Source organism: Petaurus breviceps, unplaced genomic scaffold (assembly GCF_028583685.1).
Source record: "Petaurus breviceps papuanus isolate PSGF00001 unplaced genomic scaffold, PetGlider_PUasm1.0 90825, whole genome shotgun sequence".
Taxonomy (NCBI): Eukaryota; Metazoa; Chordata; class Mammalia; order Diprotodontia; family Petauridae; genus Petaurus; species Petaurus breviceps.
The window spans coordinates 11,575,108-11,595,838 of NW_027187353.1; the positions used below are offsets into that span (position 1 = coordinate 11,575,108).

Sequence of the window (20,731 nt, forward strand, 5' to 3'; positions counted from 1 at the left end):
CTGTTGGCTGTTGTATGAACAAGACATGGCCTAGTACTGTAAGGAGTTAAAAGGGCTGAAGTTTAAAATGAGCTGAGGCTGGTGAGGAAAGGCAAGGATGACAAAAATAATTTTTTAAACTATATTGAGGCCCTAAAAAGGAGATTTGAGAAAGTATCTCCTTTCTTTGAGGAAGTTAGGGGTTCTGGGTTTTGGGATCTTTTAATATGTTTGGTTAGTTTTGCTGAAAGTGTTTTGGTTTTTTTTTAATCCATTTTTTGTTCTTGCTCTCTGGGAGGGAGAGGGAAGAAGAATACACTGGGAAATGCAGGTAACATAAAAACAAAGGATGTCAATAAAATTTATTTTAACAAACTACTTTGGGGAGAAGAGGAAAATCACAGAAGGGTTAAGACTATTGTTGGGGGGTTGGTTGTATGGTGATAACTACCAATAAAGAGGCCAAACTATACAGGATTGTTTCTCTGGCGAGAAGAATGAACTTTAACCTGGAAAAGGACAGGATGCAAATGACTTTTACAGAGTTGATCCCCAAGATAAATAAGAAGGTAGAAAAAAGCATTCGGGTCATCTCGTCCAGATGAACTACATCCTTATGTATACCAAAAGAAAATACTATTACTGTGCTCATGTCATAAGATCATAGGGTCATAGACTTGGAGCTGGACAGATCTTAGAGGCCAGTAAGTCCAGCCCTCTTATTTAATAAATGAAACAGGAACAGAGACTCAAATGACTGGACCAGGGTCGCAGAGCTAGTATCTAAAGCAGAATTCACATTCAGCTATTCTTAACTCTCCAAGTTCAACACTTGATCTGCTATTCTCCTTTTATCTACTAAGGAGAATGGAAGAGGTGCTTTGGGATGGAAGATAGGCAAATGTGGTTTGGTGTAAAAAGTCAGGAGGGTAGTGAACCCCCAAATTATTAGCCAGTGAGCTTGATTTCTTTTATTGTCAAAATTCTAAAAACATATTAAGTAGCTGATTCCTCAGCAGAAGAGGAAGTGATCACAAAGAGCCAGCATGGCTTTGTCAAAAATAAAGGAATTAGGATAACTTCATTTCCTTTTTTAACATGCCTTTACTGTACTGGTAAATCCAGGAGTCCTGTAGATCCAGTTTGCCTAGTTTAGCAAAGCATTTTTTATTGTCTCTCACACTTCTTGTAGGAAAAGATGGAGAAATATGGGCTAGACAATAATAAAGTTAGGCAAATTCAGAACTGATTGAAAGAATTGCCCCAAAGAGTGGTCAGTGATTCAGTACCACCTGGGAAGGAGGTCTTCAGAAGGAGGGTATTCTCTTAGTCCTGGGCTATTTCACATTTTTAAACTTTGATCTGGCTAAAGTTTCAGGTGGCATGCTCATTACATTTGCAGATGAGACAAAGCTGGTACAGGTTGTTGATACATTATATGATGAAATCCAAAAAGATTTAACAGGCTAAACATTGGGTTCTGACTGATAAGATTACATTTTACAAGAATAAATATAAAGTTTTACACTTAGTTTCAGGAAATCAGTATCATAAGTATAAAATGGAGCAGTCATGATTAGATAATAATTTGGGCAAAGGTCTTTTTAATTTAAGCAGCATTATGATATAGTAATACAATAGTTATTGTGATCTTAAGCTTCATTGGGTGGTCATAACAGAAATAAAGAAGTACTTACCAGTCCTATGTTACTTTACCTGGGTTAGACCCTAAAGTATTGTTTTTAGTTTTGGGTATCATCTTTTAGAAAGGCTGTTGATTAAGAGCCTCCAGAAAAGGGCAGCCAGCATGGTAAGGGGCCACATGTCATATGAAAATCTAATGAAGGAACTGAATGTGTTGGAAAAGAAGCCTTGGGAATGTACTGTGGACCATTGATAGATATCTTGATGTATTTAAAGGGCTGCCATTTGGCAGAAGGGAAGGCTTCTTCCCCTCCTTCCTGCCTTTCCAGGCTTATTAAACATCATTGTCATTCACACCCTCTAAGAACCTGCTAATACTGACTGTCTTGCTGTTCTTTGCATATGATGTTATATTTGCCATTGCACTCCTATTCACTTCTGCTTATTTGATTCCCTAGGTTCTTTTAAAGCTCCCATCAATGTTCCCTCCTGTATGAAACCTTTCCTGATTGCCCCTCTCCAGCTGATAATGTTTCTACTCCCCCCTCCTCAGACATTATATGTGTATATGTAATTTCCTCAATGGAATATAAGTTCACAAACATGATCTCCTTTGATCCTTAAAACGGTTGTTTTGAAGGTTTATATTTGAAGGATGCGGCTGCTGTTATCCCCATTTTACAGATGAGGTAACCGAGGCTGACAGGTTAAGTGACATTCCCAGAGTCACACAGCTAGTGAATGTCTGAGGCTGGATTTGGAGGTCCAGTGCCCTATACCCTGGGCCACGTGCTGCCTCAGTGGACTGAGATTTGAAGTGTGAAAGTCGCCATACCTTTCATGAGCATTTGTGGCAGACTGCCTCTGCTCCAGACATGCCCCCTCCTTTTTGTACTTTTTTTCTGGAAACTTTCAAGACCTATGCTTGCACAGGCTGGTACTTGCCTGCTATTTCTCAGCAGTTCCCCACTTATAAACATTAGAGATGAGAATCAGTCAGATGTTCCTGTGCAAGAGAAACCCATGATCCCCATGTGAAGGAGATGTAAGGTCTCTAATCTATCTGACTCTTTTGTGAAAATGTAACCTTAAGTCCTCAGAACGCTGTCATGTACTTGGACAGTTCAGAAAATTTCTTAGGGATCAGTGATAATTGCTGATCATAATGAATTTCTAGGCTTTTTTTGACAATAGGAATAAAGGGGAATGAACAGATGTGAGAGAAGTTGTAAAAGTAAAATAATTATGACTTGGTAAATGATTGGAATTAGAAAATGATGAGAGAGAGATAAATTAAAGACAACTTGAGGGTTACTAATGTAAGGCACTGAGGAAATGATTGTGCCATAGACAGAAATAGTCAAATCAGAAGGAAGAGTAGGTTTGGGGCAGGGGAACGCAACAGACTTGATTCTTGACATGTTAAATTTGAGATGCTGTTGGGGCATCATCATCTTCATCATAATGATAGCAGCTAACGTTTATATAGCACTTAGCTAAATATATATATATTTATATATATGCTATATATAAAATATATATATAGCACTATGCTAAATGCTTATAAGTGCTATATCATTGGATCCTCACAACAACCCTGGGAGGTAGATGCTCTTATTCCCATTTTATTTTATTTTTTATTTTTTTATTAAAAAAAAAACTGTACTTTATCTACTTGGCAGTTTTGTTATACCTGCTCCATGAAGTGACATAGTACAAGTTTAGGGGTATGCAAGGCCAAGAAAAGTCAAATTTGAAGCCTTTCTTTGAATTCCTCCCATCTTCCTACCAGTTACAACCCTTACCACTCAAACAGGCAGCTAGCATTCTCATCTTCCCCCAGGGCCTTGCTTCTCTCTTAAGTTATTAGCTGACAATTTTCAAGCAGGCTTCAATTGTTTCTGTCTTATTAGGGGAATTTTTTTTTTTATTCCCATTTTATAGATGAAGAAACTGAGACATACAGGTTAAATGTCTTACCCAGGGTCATATAGCTATTAAGTATTTGAGGCTGGATCTAAATTAATATCTTCCTGGCTCTAGACCCAGTTCTCTATCCACTGGACTACCTAGCTGCCCTATCAAAGTGGAGGTGTTTTATCGACAATTAGAGGTGAGGATCCGAATTCAGAATAAAGGTCAGAACTAAAGATACAGATTTGACTTATCTCTGTAGTGGTGGTGGTGGAAGCTATGAGAGTACATGAAATTGTTAAAGAAGTCAACAAGAGAGAAGAAAACCAAGGAAAAACCCTTGGAGAACAGTTCCCCACATTTATTAAAGAGACCAGAAGAGAAGTCCATGGAGGAGATAGGAATGCCTAAAGAGATAGAACCCTAAGTATCTGATATCTTAGAAGCCAGGTAAGTAAGGTCAGTAAGTATCAGCAGAGAGATTAGGCAGAATAAAGACTGAAAAAGACTGTTGGATCTAGCAATGAGGGGGCCATTTGAGACCTTAGGGAGTAGTTTTTAGTAGTAAACTATGACTTGTGTTAGAGCGATTTCAGGGTGGTGGCAAAGGCTTCTGCCTTCCAGATTAGAAGGGGTGGAGTTGAGGAGAGAATGAGTAATGAAGAAGGGGAGGTATCTGGAATTGAAAACTTTTCAAGAAGTTTAATAATGAAAAGATTGAGAAAAAGAGGAAGAACAATATCTGGGAGTTTGATTTAAGGTTTGGTCTTTGAGAAAAAAGAAAGAAAGAAGACAATGAAGAAAGGAATCTGGAGCTCATAGATCGGACCACAGTAGGTTTCTGCCCAAGCAACATTTAATGGCTACATTTTGGGCCCTGTTGGCTCAGAGTGAATGTCAGTGTTAACTGCTTCTCTTTTGACCAGCAACCCTGAGGGTCTTCCCCTCCCAGTTTGATTTTTTTTAATTAAAGGGGCCATCTTTGAGTCACTTCTTTAAGAGGCCTATTCATTGAATCCGCATTCCCTCACTCAAAGTGAGAATTTGAAAAGGCCTCAGCCTAAAAGGGCTAGGGTCTCCCATTGCATCCTGGGACATCTCCAGTCGTCCCAATGAATATCTAGCCAGATGGCTCTGGAGGAGAAAGTGAGGCTGGTGACTTTGCACAGCCCTCCCTCACTCAAATCAAAATCAACTGCAAATCATGTCATCATTTCCCTGATGTCATGGTTCTTTTCGAAAACTAAGGACAAACAACAATCTGTGAGGGAGTTGAGTACAGCAGTAAAGAAAGGCTTTTTCAGGATTAGGGAGACCTGAACTATTTTTAGACAGGGAGGAGGGGTAGAGATGAATTAGAGAAAAGATGATTGTTAGAGCACTATCCTAGAGAGGATCAGAGGTGAGAGGATCAAGGGTTCATGTGAAAGTAATGACTCACATTTTTGTAGCATTTTAAAGTTTACTTTTTTTTTATAACAGCCCTTTAACAGCCTTAATTCAGGTAGGTTTATCTTCATTTTATAAATGGAGGTACAAAGAGGTTAAGGAATTTACTCTTGAACCCATAGCTAGTAAATGTTTAAGCCAAAACTTAAAAGTTCTTTGTACTATGATATTCTTAGTGAAAAATAGGAACCAAAGTGGGGAGTGATGCTGACAAAGTTATGGTTTTTCAAAATACATACACATATCATTAGCAACCAAAGTAGTTGATTGATCAGAAGGAAATGGCAGTCATAAGTTTATTAGATACAGTCTTCAGCACTAGTTAGTACCTTTTGTTTTCATTGCTGCTGACTTAGCAATTCATAGCTGCCTGTTCAGATATAGGCTGCATTAGATGACTTCTAAGTTACTTTCCACCTCTGAGATTCCATAACTCTTCGGTCTACATTCCTGAACTTTCTGCTAAATTTTAGTCCCACTTCTCCAGCTGCTCCTTGAATATCCTTATGAATGTCCCCTCAAATTCAATAACCTCTAAAACAAAACTAAGCTAAAAAATCAACTCTTCTTCCTAATTTCCCAGTGTATGTCACTAATATTCTTCCAGGCTCAAAACTCTGGAATCATCCTTATCTCTTCTTCTCCCTCCACATTCTGTTAGTAACTGAATCCCATCCACTGATTTTTGCATCCTTCATCTCTTTCTCATTCCCTAGGCCATCAGTGTTTCCCACCTAGACTGGTATTACAGTGGTTTCCCTTATCCTTTCCCCAATCTATTCCAATACAGTTCTATAGTATACAGATATAAGATGTTTATAGTTTTCAACAAAATATAATACAATTTAAGATCCTTAGTTGTTATTCAAATCTTTTTTACTATCCCTTAACTACTCCAGTTTGTCTCCCCTTATTTTAATTTTTTTTTGAAATTTTTTTTATTCTGAGCTTAACACAAAAACAACCCGTATGCAACAGAACACAAAGAGTATTCTGTCTGAAACTCAACATCAGTTTCACATTATTTGTTTTTTAAAAAGGTATATAATAAATTTTATGTTTACTTATTTGTGCTTCCTTCTGAACTTAGTTCTTTTCTGTGCATTTAAAAAAATGTTTCAAAGCCCTTTTTTTTGTCTTGCTATTGTTATCCAAACTCCCCTACCTCTCTGACTCCTCACCAACTAAGTGAGAGAAAGTAAAGGGAAAAACTCTTGGAACAAATAAACATTATCAAGCAAAACAAATTCACAGAATGGCTATATCTAAAAATATAAATAATGTCTCTTGCCACACCTTGAGTCTATCACCTCTCTCTCAGGAAGTGAGTAATGTGATTCATAGATCCTCTGGAGACATGGTTGGCCATTGCTTTGATCAAAATTCTTAGGTCTTTCACGATTGTTTTTCATTACATAGAATATTATCAGCCTTGTATAATTTGTCCTTTTGATCCTGTACACTTCGCTTTGCATCTGTTCATATTATCCGAGATGTTCTGAAATTTGCCATTTCTTTCAATTAATAAGCATTTATTAAGAAGCCAGGCATTGTCCTAGGTACTGGGGATACAAAAAAGAGGCAAAAGATAATCCCTGACGTCGAGGTGCTTACGGTCTAGTGAAAGAGACAGCGCGAAGGCCAGAGCAAGACATATGCAAGATAAACGGGGAGTAATTATAACAGAGGGAAGACACTACAACCACGTGGCACTGAGGAAGGCTTCTTGTAGAGAGTGGGATTTTAGTTGAGGTTTAAAGGAAACCAGGGAGGTCATTGGAGGAGGGAAGCATTCCAAGCATGGGGGCCAATGCAGTAACATTCCACTACATTAATATAATACCATATTTTCAGCCATTTCCAAGTTGTCCAAGAATCAGTCTAAGGCACCTTCTTAGATTCTGGTTGTGTTTTTTTTTTTCCTCCTCCCCTTTTAAATCCTTCCTCCAGCATCAGAAAGTTTGTTTTGCTTGTGACTAATCCTTCCCATATATTGTCCTCCCTCTTAATCTTCACCTCCTCATCCCTGTTTTGTTTTGTTTTTTGCCTGTTGAGTTTGATGTAGTTCTACATTAAAATGTGTAAAAAATGTGTGTTCAACCCATCTTTGTTTTATGTAAGAATGAGGTTCTTCTAATGGCCACTACCTATACCCTTTCCCATGTTTGTATATTCTCACTCACCCCAAATATGAGAAATTACAAGTTCTACTTCCTTCCTCCAGTATATTCCTCCTTTTACTCCCAGAACCTCTATTTTTTCTTTTGCCACTACCCCAGTAACTACTGAAGACAATAAAATTCTGAAGGGACATTTGTTTATTTTTCTCCTGTTAGAATGTTAACACTCTATCATCATACAGTCCCTTTCATTACTTAAATTTACCTTTCTAGGTTTTTCTGGATGGTTACCTTTATATTTTTAAAGTTACAACTCTGTGCTAGCCTTTTCACCAGAAATGCTTGAAAATAATTGTGGAAGAATTGAAGTGGTGAACTCTTGTCCACAGATTCCTCCAAACAGGTCTAGAAAATGTACCAGTCTGAATACTGATGGGGAAAAAAAAGTCACAACGAGTCCTTTGTCTCTCCTAGTTCAACATAGAGAGACAGACCGGAATATCCTGGGACACTGGGGACTGGGTGATGGAACGTTGTAGTGCTCAGGATGAAGTTATGCACCAGGGCAAGACAAAGTTCCAGAACTATACCAGTTCTCCACCAGACCCATACTAGGGATCTAGGATGAGGTTCTGTGATACCCTGATTGGAGTCACCCATCTAGGGTGGAGTGAGAAAGGGACCTGCACAGACCTGGGCTTTCCTAAGTGAGGAGGCTCTGGGTGTTGTACTGAAAGAGAAGGAAGTTCAGAAGCAAGCAGCAACTGTTTGGCTAAACCCTAAACTTGGAGCAGGGTTTCATTTCTAGCATCTGGCCCAGCCTGCAGAGGAATAACCAAGGCAGGAATCTCAGACCAAACAGAAACCTATGATTCTGTTTTTCAATGGATAAAGTGCTGAACCTGAAGTCAGGAAGACCCATCTTCATGAGTTTAAATCCAGCCTCAGACACTTAGTAGCCGTGTGACCCTGGGCAAGTCACTTCACCCTGTTTGTCTCAGTTCCTTATCTGTAAAAGGAGCTGGAGAAGGAAATGCCAAACCATTCCAATATCTTTGCCAAGAAAACCACAAATGAGGTCACTAAGAGTTGAATTGTGACTGAAAAATGAGTGAACAACAACTGAAAAAAACCTAACTGGTTAATAGGGGCTGAGTCCAGCATCAGTCTACTCTTACATTAACCTAGATCCAGGTCAGGAACTTAGAGAGCTCAGACCACTGGGGCATTGAACAGATTTTGCTTTGGAACAGACCCCTTCGGGATAATTGAAAACTTACATGTCCCTAGCCTATCCATGAGATCCTGGAATAATTCAGCATTCAATACTCAAGAAATTAGCAATAGGTTAGCCCAGACCTTCCTACAGAAGTTCAGCAGAAGCCAACCCTAATATTAAGTTGGAAGTCAAGAAGTGAGCTAGAAGAATGAGCAAACAACCCCCCCCCCCCACCTATTAGCTATTATTGTGGCAAGCACACTCAAGACACAGATGCAGAAGAGAATGACTCTAAAATATTTATAAGCAAATTCTCAGAGAAAAACACAGCTAACATTTTGGGAGGAGATGAAGTAATAGTTTTCTAACAAGAGTTAAAGGTTTTTATAAAAATGGAAGAAAGAATTAGAAAGGGAATTATTAGCTTGGTACAAGAAGTACAAAACCTTGCCCAAACAGTAAACCCCATGAAAATTAGAATGGACCAAATAGAAGCCAATGATTTCACAAGGTAACAAGAAATATTAAAATAAAATCAAAAGGCTAAAAAATAGAAAAATAAGATATCTAATAGCGAAAATAATTTACCTGGAAAACAAAGTGAAGAGAAAAAACTAAGAATCATTGTACTATCTGAAAACATCATAACCAAAAAAAGGGCCTAGGGCATCCTGTTTCAAGAAAATTGCCCAGTTCCTTTAGAACAAGAAAGTGAAATGCAAATAAAAGAATCATAGTTACAGTTACCTTCTGAAAGAAACCTCAAAATGAAAACTCCCAGGAACATCATAGCCAAAACCCACAACTTTCAAGTCAAAGAGAAATATACCACAAACAGCCAGAAAGAAAGACTTCAAGTATTGAGCCATATTTGGGATTGTACACAGTTTCACAGGCATCACTATAAAAGAGCAGAGTACTTGGAATATGATATTCCGGAAGGCAAAGGATATGGCTTATTGCTGAAAAGAACCTGCCTAGAATAATGCTCTAGTGGGGGAAAGGGATCTTTAATGAAACAGGACTTCCAAGCATTCCTTACGAAAAGACCAGAGCTGCAGAGAAAATCTGAAGTTCAAACACAGCAGTGAAAAGAACCATAGAAAAGTAAACATGAGTAAACACTACTTATATTAACTAATAAATGGGAAGATGATGAATGTCTCTTCTCTGAACCCTACTCTTAGCAGGGTCTGTGGAGAGAGTTCAATTTCACAAGGCCTGGAAGTGGCTTTATTATGTCTTGATGGTCTTAAGAATAGGGAGAAAGGAGTAATCTGTGACAACTTGCAAGCAGAGACTTAAAGGAAAAAACAAATTTTCCATAAGGACTACATGAATACTTTGCTGCTGTTGCTGCTGCTTGATGTTTGTCCTTTGCCCTTGAAGACAACCATGACATCAGGAGGTGTATTGTAAGGTGACATGGAAGTGAATTGGATTTAAGTGAGGGAGGGTTGAGCAAAGTCACCAGCCTCACTTTCTTCTCCAGAGCCATCTGGGTCCAGTGGCCAGATATGGATTAGGACAATGCCTAGAAAAAAAAAATTAAGCAAGAAATTTTTAAAAAAGAAGAAATAAAAGCTTTGAAGGAAAGAATTGAAGAGAACAACTTAGAACAGAAAGTGGTAAACCTTACCCAGATGGACTCCCTGAAAAGGAGAATTAAGAAGTTTCAGTTCAGTGATTCTTATATTGATTCTTGGTAAACTGTAGTGTTCCATGACTAACAGCCATACAAAAATGCCAAAAGAATATTGATATTAAGAAAATGGGCCTCTCAAAGGCCCTTTGCTATCTACCTAAAAATCAACTCCAAGAAAGAACTCTTCTCTTAAAGATCAACTCAAAGGAAGAATAATCTTTCTCCTTTCAGTTCCAAGAAAAACTCTCCTTTGAATTCTCTAGATGCCTCCCTGTAGGGCATATACTAGATAGAACGGTTTAGTATTCTACTCCCTTGCTTTCAGTGCCAAATTGTACCATTAATTTGTTGTTTCCTGATAAAAAAAATTATTTGTTTATCATTAGTGACTAAGTGAGATCTTAGACCTATTCAGTTATTAATTTCCTTTCAAGTAGTCTTGTTATTTGTTCAGTGGTGAGGGACTTAAAATTCAGATTTCCTAATTTCTTTCCTGGAAGCCATTTGAAGATGTCTCCAGAAGTCAAGGTAGAATTCAAATATCCCTGGTATCCCTTAATAAATAATTTTAAGATTTTGTCATTCATAAATTCTTCTAAAATCTTGAAACTACTTATGTTTTCAGCCTGTACTTCCTTTTGGGCTTCCATAGGATTATGGGATCATAGCTTTAGAGCTGGAAGGGGTCTTCCATCTAGTCCAGCCCCTTAGTTTTACAGATAGGATAACTGAGGTCCAGAAGGGTTAAGTGACTTACATCTAAGTGACTTCCCTAAATGGCAGAGCTAGGATTAGAATTTAGGTGCTCTGAATCCAAATTCCGTGCTCCTTTCACTGCACTGTGCAGCTTCGTAAATTTACTTAGTAAAGTAAGATATTGGCAACATAAATTTTTGTAGTCTTTATTATCACTTTTGTTTCTAAAAATTAAATTAATTCTTTTCGGTAGACAAAAATCCTCCCCTGCCATTGAAGAAGAAATAAAAAGAAAATGTGTTCTTGTTATGTCATTTTTCACTCATCTGACTCTTTCTGATCCCATTGGGGTTTTCTTGGCAGAGATACTGGAGTGGTTTCCCATTTCCTTCTCTAACCCATTTTGTAGATGATGAAATTGAGGCAAATAGAGTTAAGTGACTTGCCCAGAGCTAGTAAGTATATGAGGCCAGATTTGAACTCACAAAGGTGAGTCTTCCTGACTCAAGGATCAGCACTCTATCCTCTGTGCCACCTACCTGACCTTAAAAAAATTCTTGTATACATATATGTGTAGTCAAGTAGTTAAGCAAAAGAAATTTCTGCATTGGCCATGACCAAAAAAATACATGTCCCAGTCTGTACCCTGAATCTATCACCTGTCTGCAGAAGGTGAGTAGCATCTTGCATTTCTTTCTGGACAGAGTTGGAAAGTGGGGTGGTAATTACCAACACTGCCTTACTTTACATAGTTAGAAAATTAACTTTTCTTTCCTTCTCTCTGCAGCCATCATTTCACCAGGTTGATAACATTCGAGGAACACGTCATCATGGACTTGTGGAAAGAGTCTCCCGGAATCGCTTTCATCCCTTGCACCGAAGATCTGGGGATAAACCAGGAAGACAAATATCCTTTTTTGTTCTCAGTTGATGAGAATTAACTTTGAAATTTCTGGACAACCTACCTAGTATTCACCCTTAGTTCTCAGTCTTCATTATTTGTGGGTTATCTGAGATAATTGAAATAGATGGCATCTAGACACATTTTTTTGTTGTTGTTAGTTTGTTTATTTTTAGTTTTCAGCATTCATTTCCACAAGATTTTGAGTTACAAATTTTCTCCCCCTCTTTCTCCTGCCCCCACCCCAAAATAGCAATCCTACTGAATACCCCTTCCCACAATCTGCTCTCTCTTATATCCTCCCCCATTCCCTCTCTGACTTTCTGGTAGGGCAAGATGGATTTCTATACCTCAGTGCCTGTATATCTTATTTCCCAATTGCATGTAAAAAAATTTATATATATAGTATGTGTGTGTATGTAGGTATGTATATATTTTAACATTTGATTTTAAAACTTTGATTTCCAGATTCTTTCCCTTCTTCACTCATCACCCACGCCTACTGGGAGGAAAAGCAATTTAATATAGGTTATACATGTGTAGTTATGCAAAACATTTCCATAGTAGATATGTTGTGAAAGAATGACTATATTTCCCTCCATCCTATCCCACCCCCCACTTATTCTATTTTCTACTTTGACCCTGTCCCTTTTCAAAAGTGTATGCTTCTATCTACCCTCCCCACCAATATGCCCTCCCTTCTATCACTCCCCACTCTTATTTCCTTCCCCCCTACTTTCCTGTAGGGTAAGATACCCAATTTGGTGTGTATGTTATTCCCTCCTTAAGCCAAATTCAATGAGAGTAAGGTTGACTCATTCCCTTTTGCCTTTCTGTTCTTTCCCTCCATTGCAACAGTTTTCTCTAGACAACATTTCTAAAGTTTAAATGATTAAGGAACAATTTTTTAAATAGATTTTTTATCTGTTTTTGTTTTTACATCATCTAGAAGATTTTTCCTGTATCTCTACTCTTTCTCTTCCCTGAAATTCATACCTTAAAATAATTTCTTTTTTGGGGGGGAGGACAATTGGGGTTAAGTGACTTGCCCAAGGTCACACAGCTAGTTCTTTTTGGTGTGTTAAGTGTCTGAGGTTAGATTTGAACTCAGGTCCTCCTGACTCCAGGGGCAGTGCTCTATTCACTGTGCCACATAGCTGCCCCAAAATAATTTCTTTTAAAGAGAAAAAGCCCAACAAGACCAATCAGTACAGCAAAGACTGACATTATATGCAGTGTTCCTGTCTACAGAGTCAACTCTACAAAGGAAGGGGAGACATGTCTTCTCCTATCTCTTTTTTTGGGACCAAGCTTGTGCTTTGTAGTTTTGCAACATTCATTTTCATTGTTTAGTAGTGTTTGTTCTTTTCATTTAATTGTTGTAGACATCATATATATATATATATATATATGTATATATATATATATATATATGTATATATATATATATTCTCTTGGTGCTGCTCATTTTTTGCATCAGTTTATATAAGTCTTTCTATACTTCTCTGTATTCATCATATTTATCATTTCTTACAACATGGTAATATCTTCTTATATTCATGTACCACAGTAGGTTCAGCCATGTGTCAATCAATAGGCATCTACTCTGTTTTCATTTCTTTGTAGCCTCAGAAAATGCTGCTATAAATATTTTGGTGTATATGGAGCCTTTCTTTTTGTTTGTGACTTCTTTGGGATATGTGCTTACCAATGGGATCTCTGGGTCATTTTAGCCACTTTATTTGACATAATTCCAAGTAACCAGAATGGTCACTCCTACCTACTACTGTAATAGTTCTTCATTCATGCCTTGTTTGTGAGATAATTGCTCCATTTTACTTCTCCCTAGCCAGTTTTATTTTTTAAAATCATCCCATTATACTCAACTCAACCTCAAGCCTTCTGTCTACGGATATTCTTTCAAATTACCCAAGTAATGATAGCATTCTTAAAAGTACATATAACATTTCATGTATAAAAATAAATAGTTTGACCTTACTGAGTCCCTTATAATTAGTCTTTAATGTTTGGATCTTATGTGTTTGATGTTCCATTGAATTCTCTTTTTGCACAAATACCTGAAAGTCTTTAAATTCATTAAATATCTATATTTTTCATTCAGGATTATATTCAGCTTTTCTGGATAAGTTATTTATGGTTTCAGACCCAGCTCCTTTGTTCTTCGAAATATAATGTTCCAAGCCTTTTGGTCTATTTTTTTTCTTTTTGGAGGGGGGAGGGCAGGGCAGTTGGGGTTAAGTGACTTGCCCAAGGTCACAAGGCTAGTAAGTGTTCAGTGTCTGAGGCTGGATTTGAGCTCAGGTCCTCCTGACTGCAGGGCCGGTGCTCTAACTCTGGTCTTTTAATGTAGAAGCTTCTAGATATTGTGTCATCCTGACTGTAGCTCCACAGTGTCTGAATTGTTTTGTTCTTGTTGCTTGTAGTATTTTTTCCTTAACTTGGGAGTTTTGAAACTTGGTTGTGATGTTCCTTTGAGTTTTCATCTTGGGATCTCTTCCACAGGGTGATGGGTGGATTTTTTCTGTTTCTAGTTTACTCTCTTGTTGTAGAACTTCAGGGCAATTATCCTTAATGATTTCTTGCAAGATAGTATCTAAACTTTTTTTTTATTATAACTTTCATGTAGTCCAACAATTCTTATGTTGTCTCTCCTCAGTCTGTTCTCCATATCATTTGTTTTTCTGATTAGATGTTTCACATTCTCTTCTATTTTTTCATTCTTTTGATTTTGTTTTCTTTTTTCTTTTTGGAGGGCAATTGGAGTTAAGTGACTTGTCCGAGGTCACACAGCTAGCTTTTGTGTTACGTGTCTGAGGTCAGATTTGAACTCAGGTCCTCCTGATTCCAGGGCCGGTGCTCTATTCACTGCACCACCTAGCCACTCCTGTTTTATTATTTCTTGCTGTCTTATGTCATTAGCCTTCCCTTGCCCAGTGGTAGTTTTTAAGGACTTATTTTCTTCCTTAACTTTTTGGATCCATTTTTCCAGTTGGTTGGCTTTCTTTTCATAATTTTCCTAATTTTATTGAATTGCTCTCATTTTTTATTTTTTCCCCCTAATTTTTCCTCAGCCTTTCTTATTTGATTTTTAAAATCCTTTTCAAGTTCTTCTAAGAACTTTTTTTGGGCTTTTGACCATATGACATTTTTTTTTAATGTAGGAGGGGCTTTTTAAACTTTGCTGTCTTCTGAATATGAACCCAGAGCTTCTCTATCCCCACAGTAACTAGTAACTATCTGTGTTCAGGTTCTTTCTCCTTTGCTTAGTCTTTAATGTTTATTATAAGCTTATATATTATAAGCTTATCTTCACTCATTTATTTTTTTAGCAGCATATTTTTATAGTCAGGTTTTAGTCCCAAGGTGTGGGGGATGATTCCTCAGTTTTCAGAGCTCTTCCTGGAACTCTTCCCTGAGCCATGGCCAAGGGACTCTAGCTGCACCATCACCCCAAATGTTATTTCTTGTGGTCCCTCCTGTGGCTTCAAACTTCAGGTCACTCCTCTGCCCTAGAATTGAAACTAGGGACTCTGCTTCCCTGCAAGTGCTCACAGTCAGCAGGGTCCCCACCCCTCTACTACTGTCCTCACTGGGCATGTACTCACTGCTCTTAACCCACAGCTGCAGCCCAGGACTACATCTGTTCAGTACACCTGGGCCTGACATCCCACAACGGTGGAGGATCCCTCAGTCTTCCCCTGCTCAACTGTCTGTGAAGTGAAAGTACCTGAAACTGAGGCTGCTTCCGGACACAGTGTCACTCAGAGTTCACTTTGAGGGGATGTTTTACTTGTTTGTGGGAGAATTTTGGAGAGCGCAGTATTATTTCCTGTCTTATTCCACCATCTTCATTATAGGCATTTTACTCACTTAATTTGCTGCATCTTTTTTTTTTTAACGTTATTGATATCTTTTTTTTACATCAGTCATTTACCGCTATCATCATCCATATAAGTCCTCTGTAGTAAGAGAGGAAAAAGATTAGTAAAGTATTTGAAGGCATATAGAACATTCTACATCCCTATTCCACTGACGTTTTACCAAGAAGATGTGTTCTTCCTCATTCCTCTGGATGCAATATTGGTCATTACTCATATTTAATTTGAGTTCATCTGCTTCCTATTTTTAAAAACATTCTTGTAGTCATTGATGATGTTCTTCTGTTTATTTCTCCTTTGTCATTTATTAAGTTGTCTTGTGTTTCCCTGAATTCCTCATATTCATCATTTCTTATGGCTCAGTAATAATATTCCTTTGCAATCCTATACCAAAAGTTATTGAACCTTCCTTAGTCAATGAGAATCCATTTTTCTTTCAGTTTTTTGCTACCCTAGAAAGCATTGTTATGAATCTTTTGGTATACCTGGGATTTTACTTTGTGTCTTTTTGAGGTCAAATTCAGTGGCAAGGTCTTTAAGAATGCATTTTTAAGTAACTTTTTTTTTTTCACACAATTAGAAATTGTTTTTCAGCTCAGTTGGACCAGTTCATATATCCAACAACAGTACATAGTGTGCCTGCCATTCCATAACTACTGCTTCTCTTTTCTGACCTCTTGCCTTGCCTGACTTCCTTCCCTCTAGCTTTCTCCTCACTAAAGTACGACCTTCTGCAAGAAGCCTTTCCTGATCCTTCTGAATGCTAATGTCTACCCTCTGTTGATTATTTCCAGTTCAACCTGTATATTTCTTGTTTGTATATACTTAGTTTGATGTCTCCCCATTTAAACTGAGAGCTCCTTGAGAGCAGGGCTGTCTTTTGCCTTTCTTTGTATGCCTAATGCTATTAGCATAGTACTTGGCCTATAGTAGGTACTTAAGAAGTGCTTATTGACTGACTCTTCCTATCATTTGCCATTGTCAATATGAAGGATATGACATAAAATCTCAGAGTGGCGTAATTTACATTTCTCTTATTAGTAATATGGAATTTAGATAGATATTTTATTAGCTCTTGATAGCTTACAATTCTTTGAAACCATTTTCTATTATGGGATATCTTTTGATCTTACATATTTTATTTTCATTTTCTGTGTATCCTAGTGATTTGGTTTTTATTTCATGCATCATACATCTTAGTATATTTTACATTTTAGTAGCAAGATTTTGTGGAATAATATCAATTTTATAGCTGAAAGCAACTTTTAGAGATCTAGTCAAACCCTGTAATATTGGGTTTTTTTTATTTTTTTCACTGTACAAAATTTTATTTTCCATCTCTCCCACCTCTTCCCTCAGTTAAAAAAAAGACAAAAACCCTTGTAAAAAAATGTGTAGTCAATCGAAACAAATCTTTACCTAGCCTAGACTATGTCCAAAAATATGTCTCTTTCTACATCAAGTCTATCATTCTTTCTCAGGAGTTGGGTAACATCAACCCTCTTGTTTTACCACTGAGGAAATAAGGTTCAGATAGGTGAAATGATTTGCAACAAAACTAGTTACTGGAAGGTCTGGATAATAAATAGAACTTAGGGCTGCTGCCTCCTGTTTATTCTACTTGACCAGAAGAATGGTTAAAAAAGATTTTTGCATTTAAGTGGGCAAAATAAGCTATAAGGAAGTTGATTTCTATGAAATAGCATTACTCATAGCTAAACTTATGAAATAACATAAAGATTCATTTGCATTTTAAGTCCTGGTTTAAGGAGTACCCTGTTATCCCTGTGAGAACTCTTACAGTTCTCCCATACTAAGAGCATCACTGACTGTACTGAGTTTCAGTACATTTTGAGGGAAGGACATCTCACTCATATTATAAAAAAGATGAGGAGACAGTAGGATTTTTGCATGATTAAGAGGACCTAGTCAGAAGAAGTTTCTGAGCCTGTAAGCCCAGGTCTCCCTTCAGATATAGTTGCTGGGAAAATGTAGCCTACTTGTATTATTAACAAAAACAGCTTGAAAACTGTCACCTGCTAGATGGGGACACAAATGCACACATATTTTTTAAATCAAAGGAAAAAATCCAGACCCTGTCAACCTGAGGGCTGATTTATTTTTATTTTTAAGTAAAGGGTAAAATTATTTAACCTAAAAGGGTTTTGTGGGGGAGGGGGTTTTGGTTTAATTAAAAAAAGAGGCATAGTAGCAATTGAGAAATCTTACATTCAGTTTTAAAAGTTTAAAGGAAGTGCTTTTCTACCTGCTGTCTAAGGACTCAAGCTTTTCCTTGTCAACGTCACTTTCTTCATTCATGAAAACCTCGTATGAGAACCAGTGTCCACTGAGGCCACATAAACTTCTAAGGAATAATAGGGAATCAATCCTTAAAGCAGAACTAGACCTTCAAGCATAATAAACCACGTGAGGAAGTAGAAAATCAGCCTTTAATCCAAACCAGCACCAGAATAAAACTAAGTTACTCAAACTGAGCAGTTTTACAAAATTGTCAGTAAAAAAGGAAAACGAACCTTTCTGAGGTTCTCCTTCTATTCCACAAGACTGAACTGCACTGTAGTCTGGTAACATTTATGTGCCGGTATAGTAGAATATGTAGAAATGAATTTATAAAGACCTAGCTAATGAGTAAGACATTGTAAGTAACTTCTCTGAGAGGAGAGGAGAGCAGATAACTTAGAGCAGTAGTGTTAAAGTCAAATAGAAATTAGGGCCACCAATCTATATATCAGGATTCCTGTGGGCCACATATTGACTTAGTTTTAAAATGTAATATTATCTATGTTTTATTATTTTTATTTATGTTGTTAAATTTTCCTAATTAAATTTTAATCTGATTTGGCTTGTACTCTGGAGTTTTGTGGGCCATAGTGGGGTCCATGTATTTGATATCTCTGGCTTAGAGATAACATCCTTCCCTCCTCCCACTTCTGAGTCATAGGTTTGAATTTAAATTATTCTATTAAATTTACTACTAAAAGGACCTGTGATTTCATCAGGATAGGGTAGGGTCTTCCTTCACAGATGCACTTTGTAAAACCTTTACCACATAGTAGATTGGTGTTGAGGAGTTACTGTGGCCAGAGTTTATTGCCTTGTAACCAATCTGCTGATGAGTCTTTCCAAGCTTAGCTAGATTGGCCCTAAAATGATAGATTAAGTCCAGCACAGTCCCATTTTAAATTTATGTATTAATTTCCTTGTTTTAAACACATCAGTATGATGCTATGCTTTTTAAAAATTAAAATAAAAAATGTATTAGTTATCATTGGGCAAACTTATTTGAGCTTGAATGTCCTTACATATATAATGGTATGTGTACTCTATAACTTATAGTATTGTTTTGGGTTTTTTTTGCTTTTTGGAGGGCAATTGGGGTTAAGTGACTTGCCCAAGGTCACACAGCTAGTTTGTGTGTTAAATGTCTGAGGTCGGATTTGAACTCAGGTCCTCCTAATTGCAGGGCCGGTACTTTATTCACTGTGCCACCTAGCCACCCCCTAACTTATAGTATTGTTATAAGGATCTAAAACAGTGTATGAGAAAGCACTTTGTAAATGTAAAAATAACCTTCATAGTTGGGTGTCTAATTTTTTTCACTAATATAGTGGCCTGAGTGTTGAGATAGAGTTAGACATATATATATATATATATATATATATATATATATATATATATATACATACATACATATATATATATAAAACAAATCAGAAAGAAATGTATTTCACGAGAGTCATGGAGAGAGCAAATAAATGAATGAATACTGTTAAGACCAGCAGTGAATCCTGTGGGTGTGTAGTCTAAATGCATTGTAAAGTTTATTCTTTCAATTCCCTTCTTTGCTTCCTTGTCAGCTTTCGCCTTTTCCTTTTGTAGTATTCTTACTCCTTTGTATTTCATTCATAGCAAGCCTAATCATTAATATTTCAGAAATCATTTCCTTGAAAAAACTTTTAATTGCATTTTTAATCAGAAAAAAATTTGTCTTTTCTGACTCCTCAACCAACCCATAGAGAATGAAAGAAAAATAAAGCCAGTTATAAATGTGTATAGTCAAGCAAAACCAGATTTACACATATACATGTATCACTCTGCACTGAGTGAGTCTTTCACTTCTCTGTCAAGGTGTGGGTAGTATGTTTCTTTATTAGTCTCCTGGAATTGTGGTTAGTCATTACGCTGATCGCTGATCAGAATTACTAAGCCTTTCAGAATTTTTTGTCTTTCCATAGTCAGTAAACATTTATTAAGCACCTAGATATCCCAGGCACTGTGCTAAGCTAAATATGGTCCTTTTATGACTTGTTCTCCTGGTTCAGTTCACTTTATTCTGTATCAGTCTTTCTAGGTTTCTCTGAAACTACCTCCTTCATAATTTCTTATAGCACAATAGTATTCTATCACTTTTATATACCATAATTTGTTCAACCATTTTCCGATTAATAAACTCCCCCTCAGATTCCAACTCTTTGCCACCTGAAAAAGAGTTATAAATATTTTAATACAATATCTCCTTAGAGTTTGTTTTTCTTAGGACAAGTTCCTCCCTTAATCAATCTTCCAATTTCCCCTTTCCTTCCTATTTCCTTACTGAATGGAATGTATTTCTCTTCCCAGTTGTGTGTATACATTTTTCTCTCCTTTAATCATTATAGATGAGAGTGAAGTTCAAGTGTCCATTGCTACCCCTATCTCTCTTATTTGTATGGACTTCTCTCTTTGTGCAGCCAGATTATGTGAGAACATTTCCTTTCTATTTCCCTCCTTTTCTAGTCTTCGTTTAAGATCAAGACATAACAGAACCACTTCCAGGTCTTCTGTCTACTTAGACTCCTTCTATGACCCCTGATGATTGAGAACACATTCCCCATGTTAAAAAGTAAACAGTTTGTCCTTGTTTAGTACTTACATTATTCATTCGTATTTGCCTTATAAAGTTTCTCTTTACCTATGTATGTTTAGACTTCATAGTTAGAAGTGACTAATGGATTCTTTTATTTCCACTTTGCCCTCTGCTCCTAAGAGGTCTAGACAGTTTCTTCCATAGCTCTCATTTGTTTTCCATATGTTTTCCAAATATTTTAAACTTATTTTTCCCTTCATTTCTTCCAAAAATTCTGGGTGAATTTTTTTCATGCTGTGTTTTTCTTTGAGGCTTTCCTTGTGGGTGTTTTGGATTCATTTTGCTTTTCTGTGTTTGTGTCTTGAATATCCCTGTCACCAAAAAAGCTCATTGTGATG

At 37.0% G+C, this 20,731-nt stretch overlaps 1 protein-coding gene across 1 annotated transcript in view; it reads left to right on the forward strand.

Annotated features, from left to right (window-relative positions):
- The window catches only part of CRTC3 (CREB regulated transcription coactivator 3), an 89,911-nt gene that overhangs the window by 27,114 nt on the left and 42,066 nt on the right, over positions 1-20,731 (forward strand). The window contains exon 3 of the mRNA XM_069071312.1: positions 11,454-11,573. Coding sequence (XP_068927413.1) covers positions 11,454-11,573 — 120 coding nt within the window. The remainder of the gene's footprint in view (positions 1-11,453; positions 11,574-20,731) is intronic.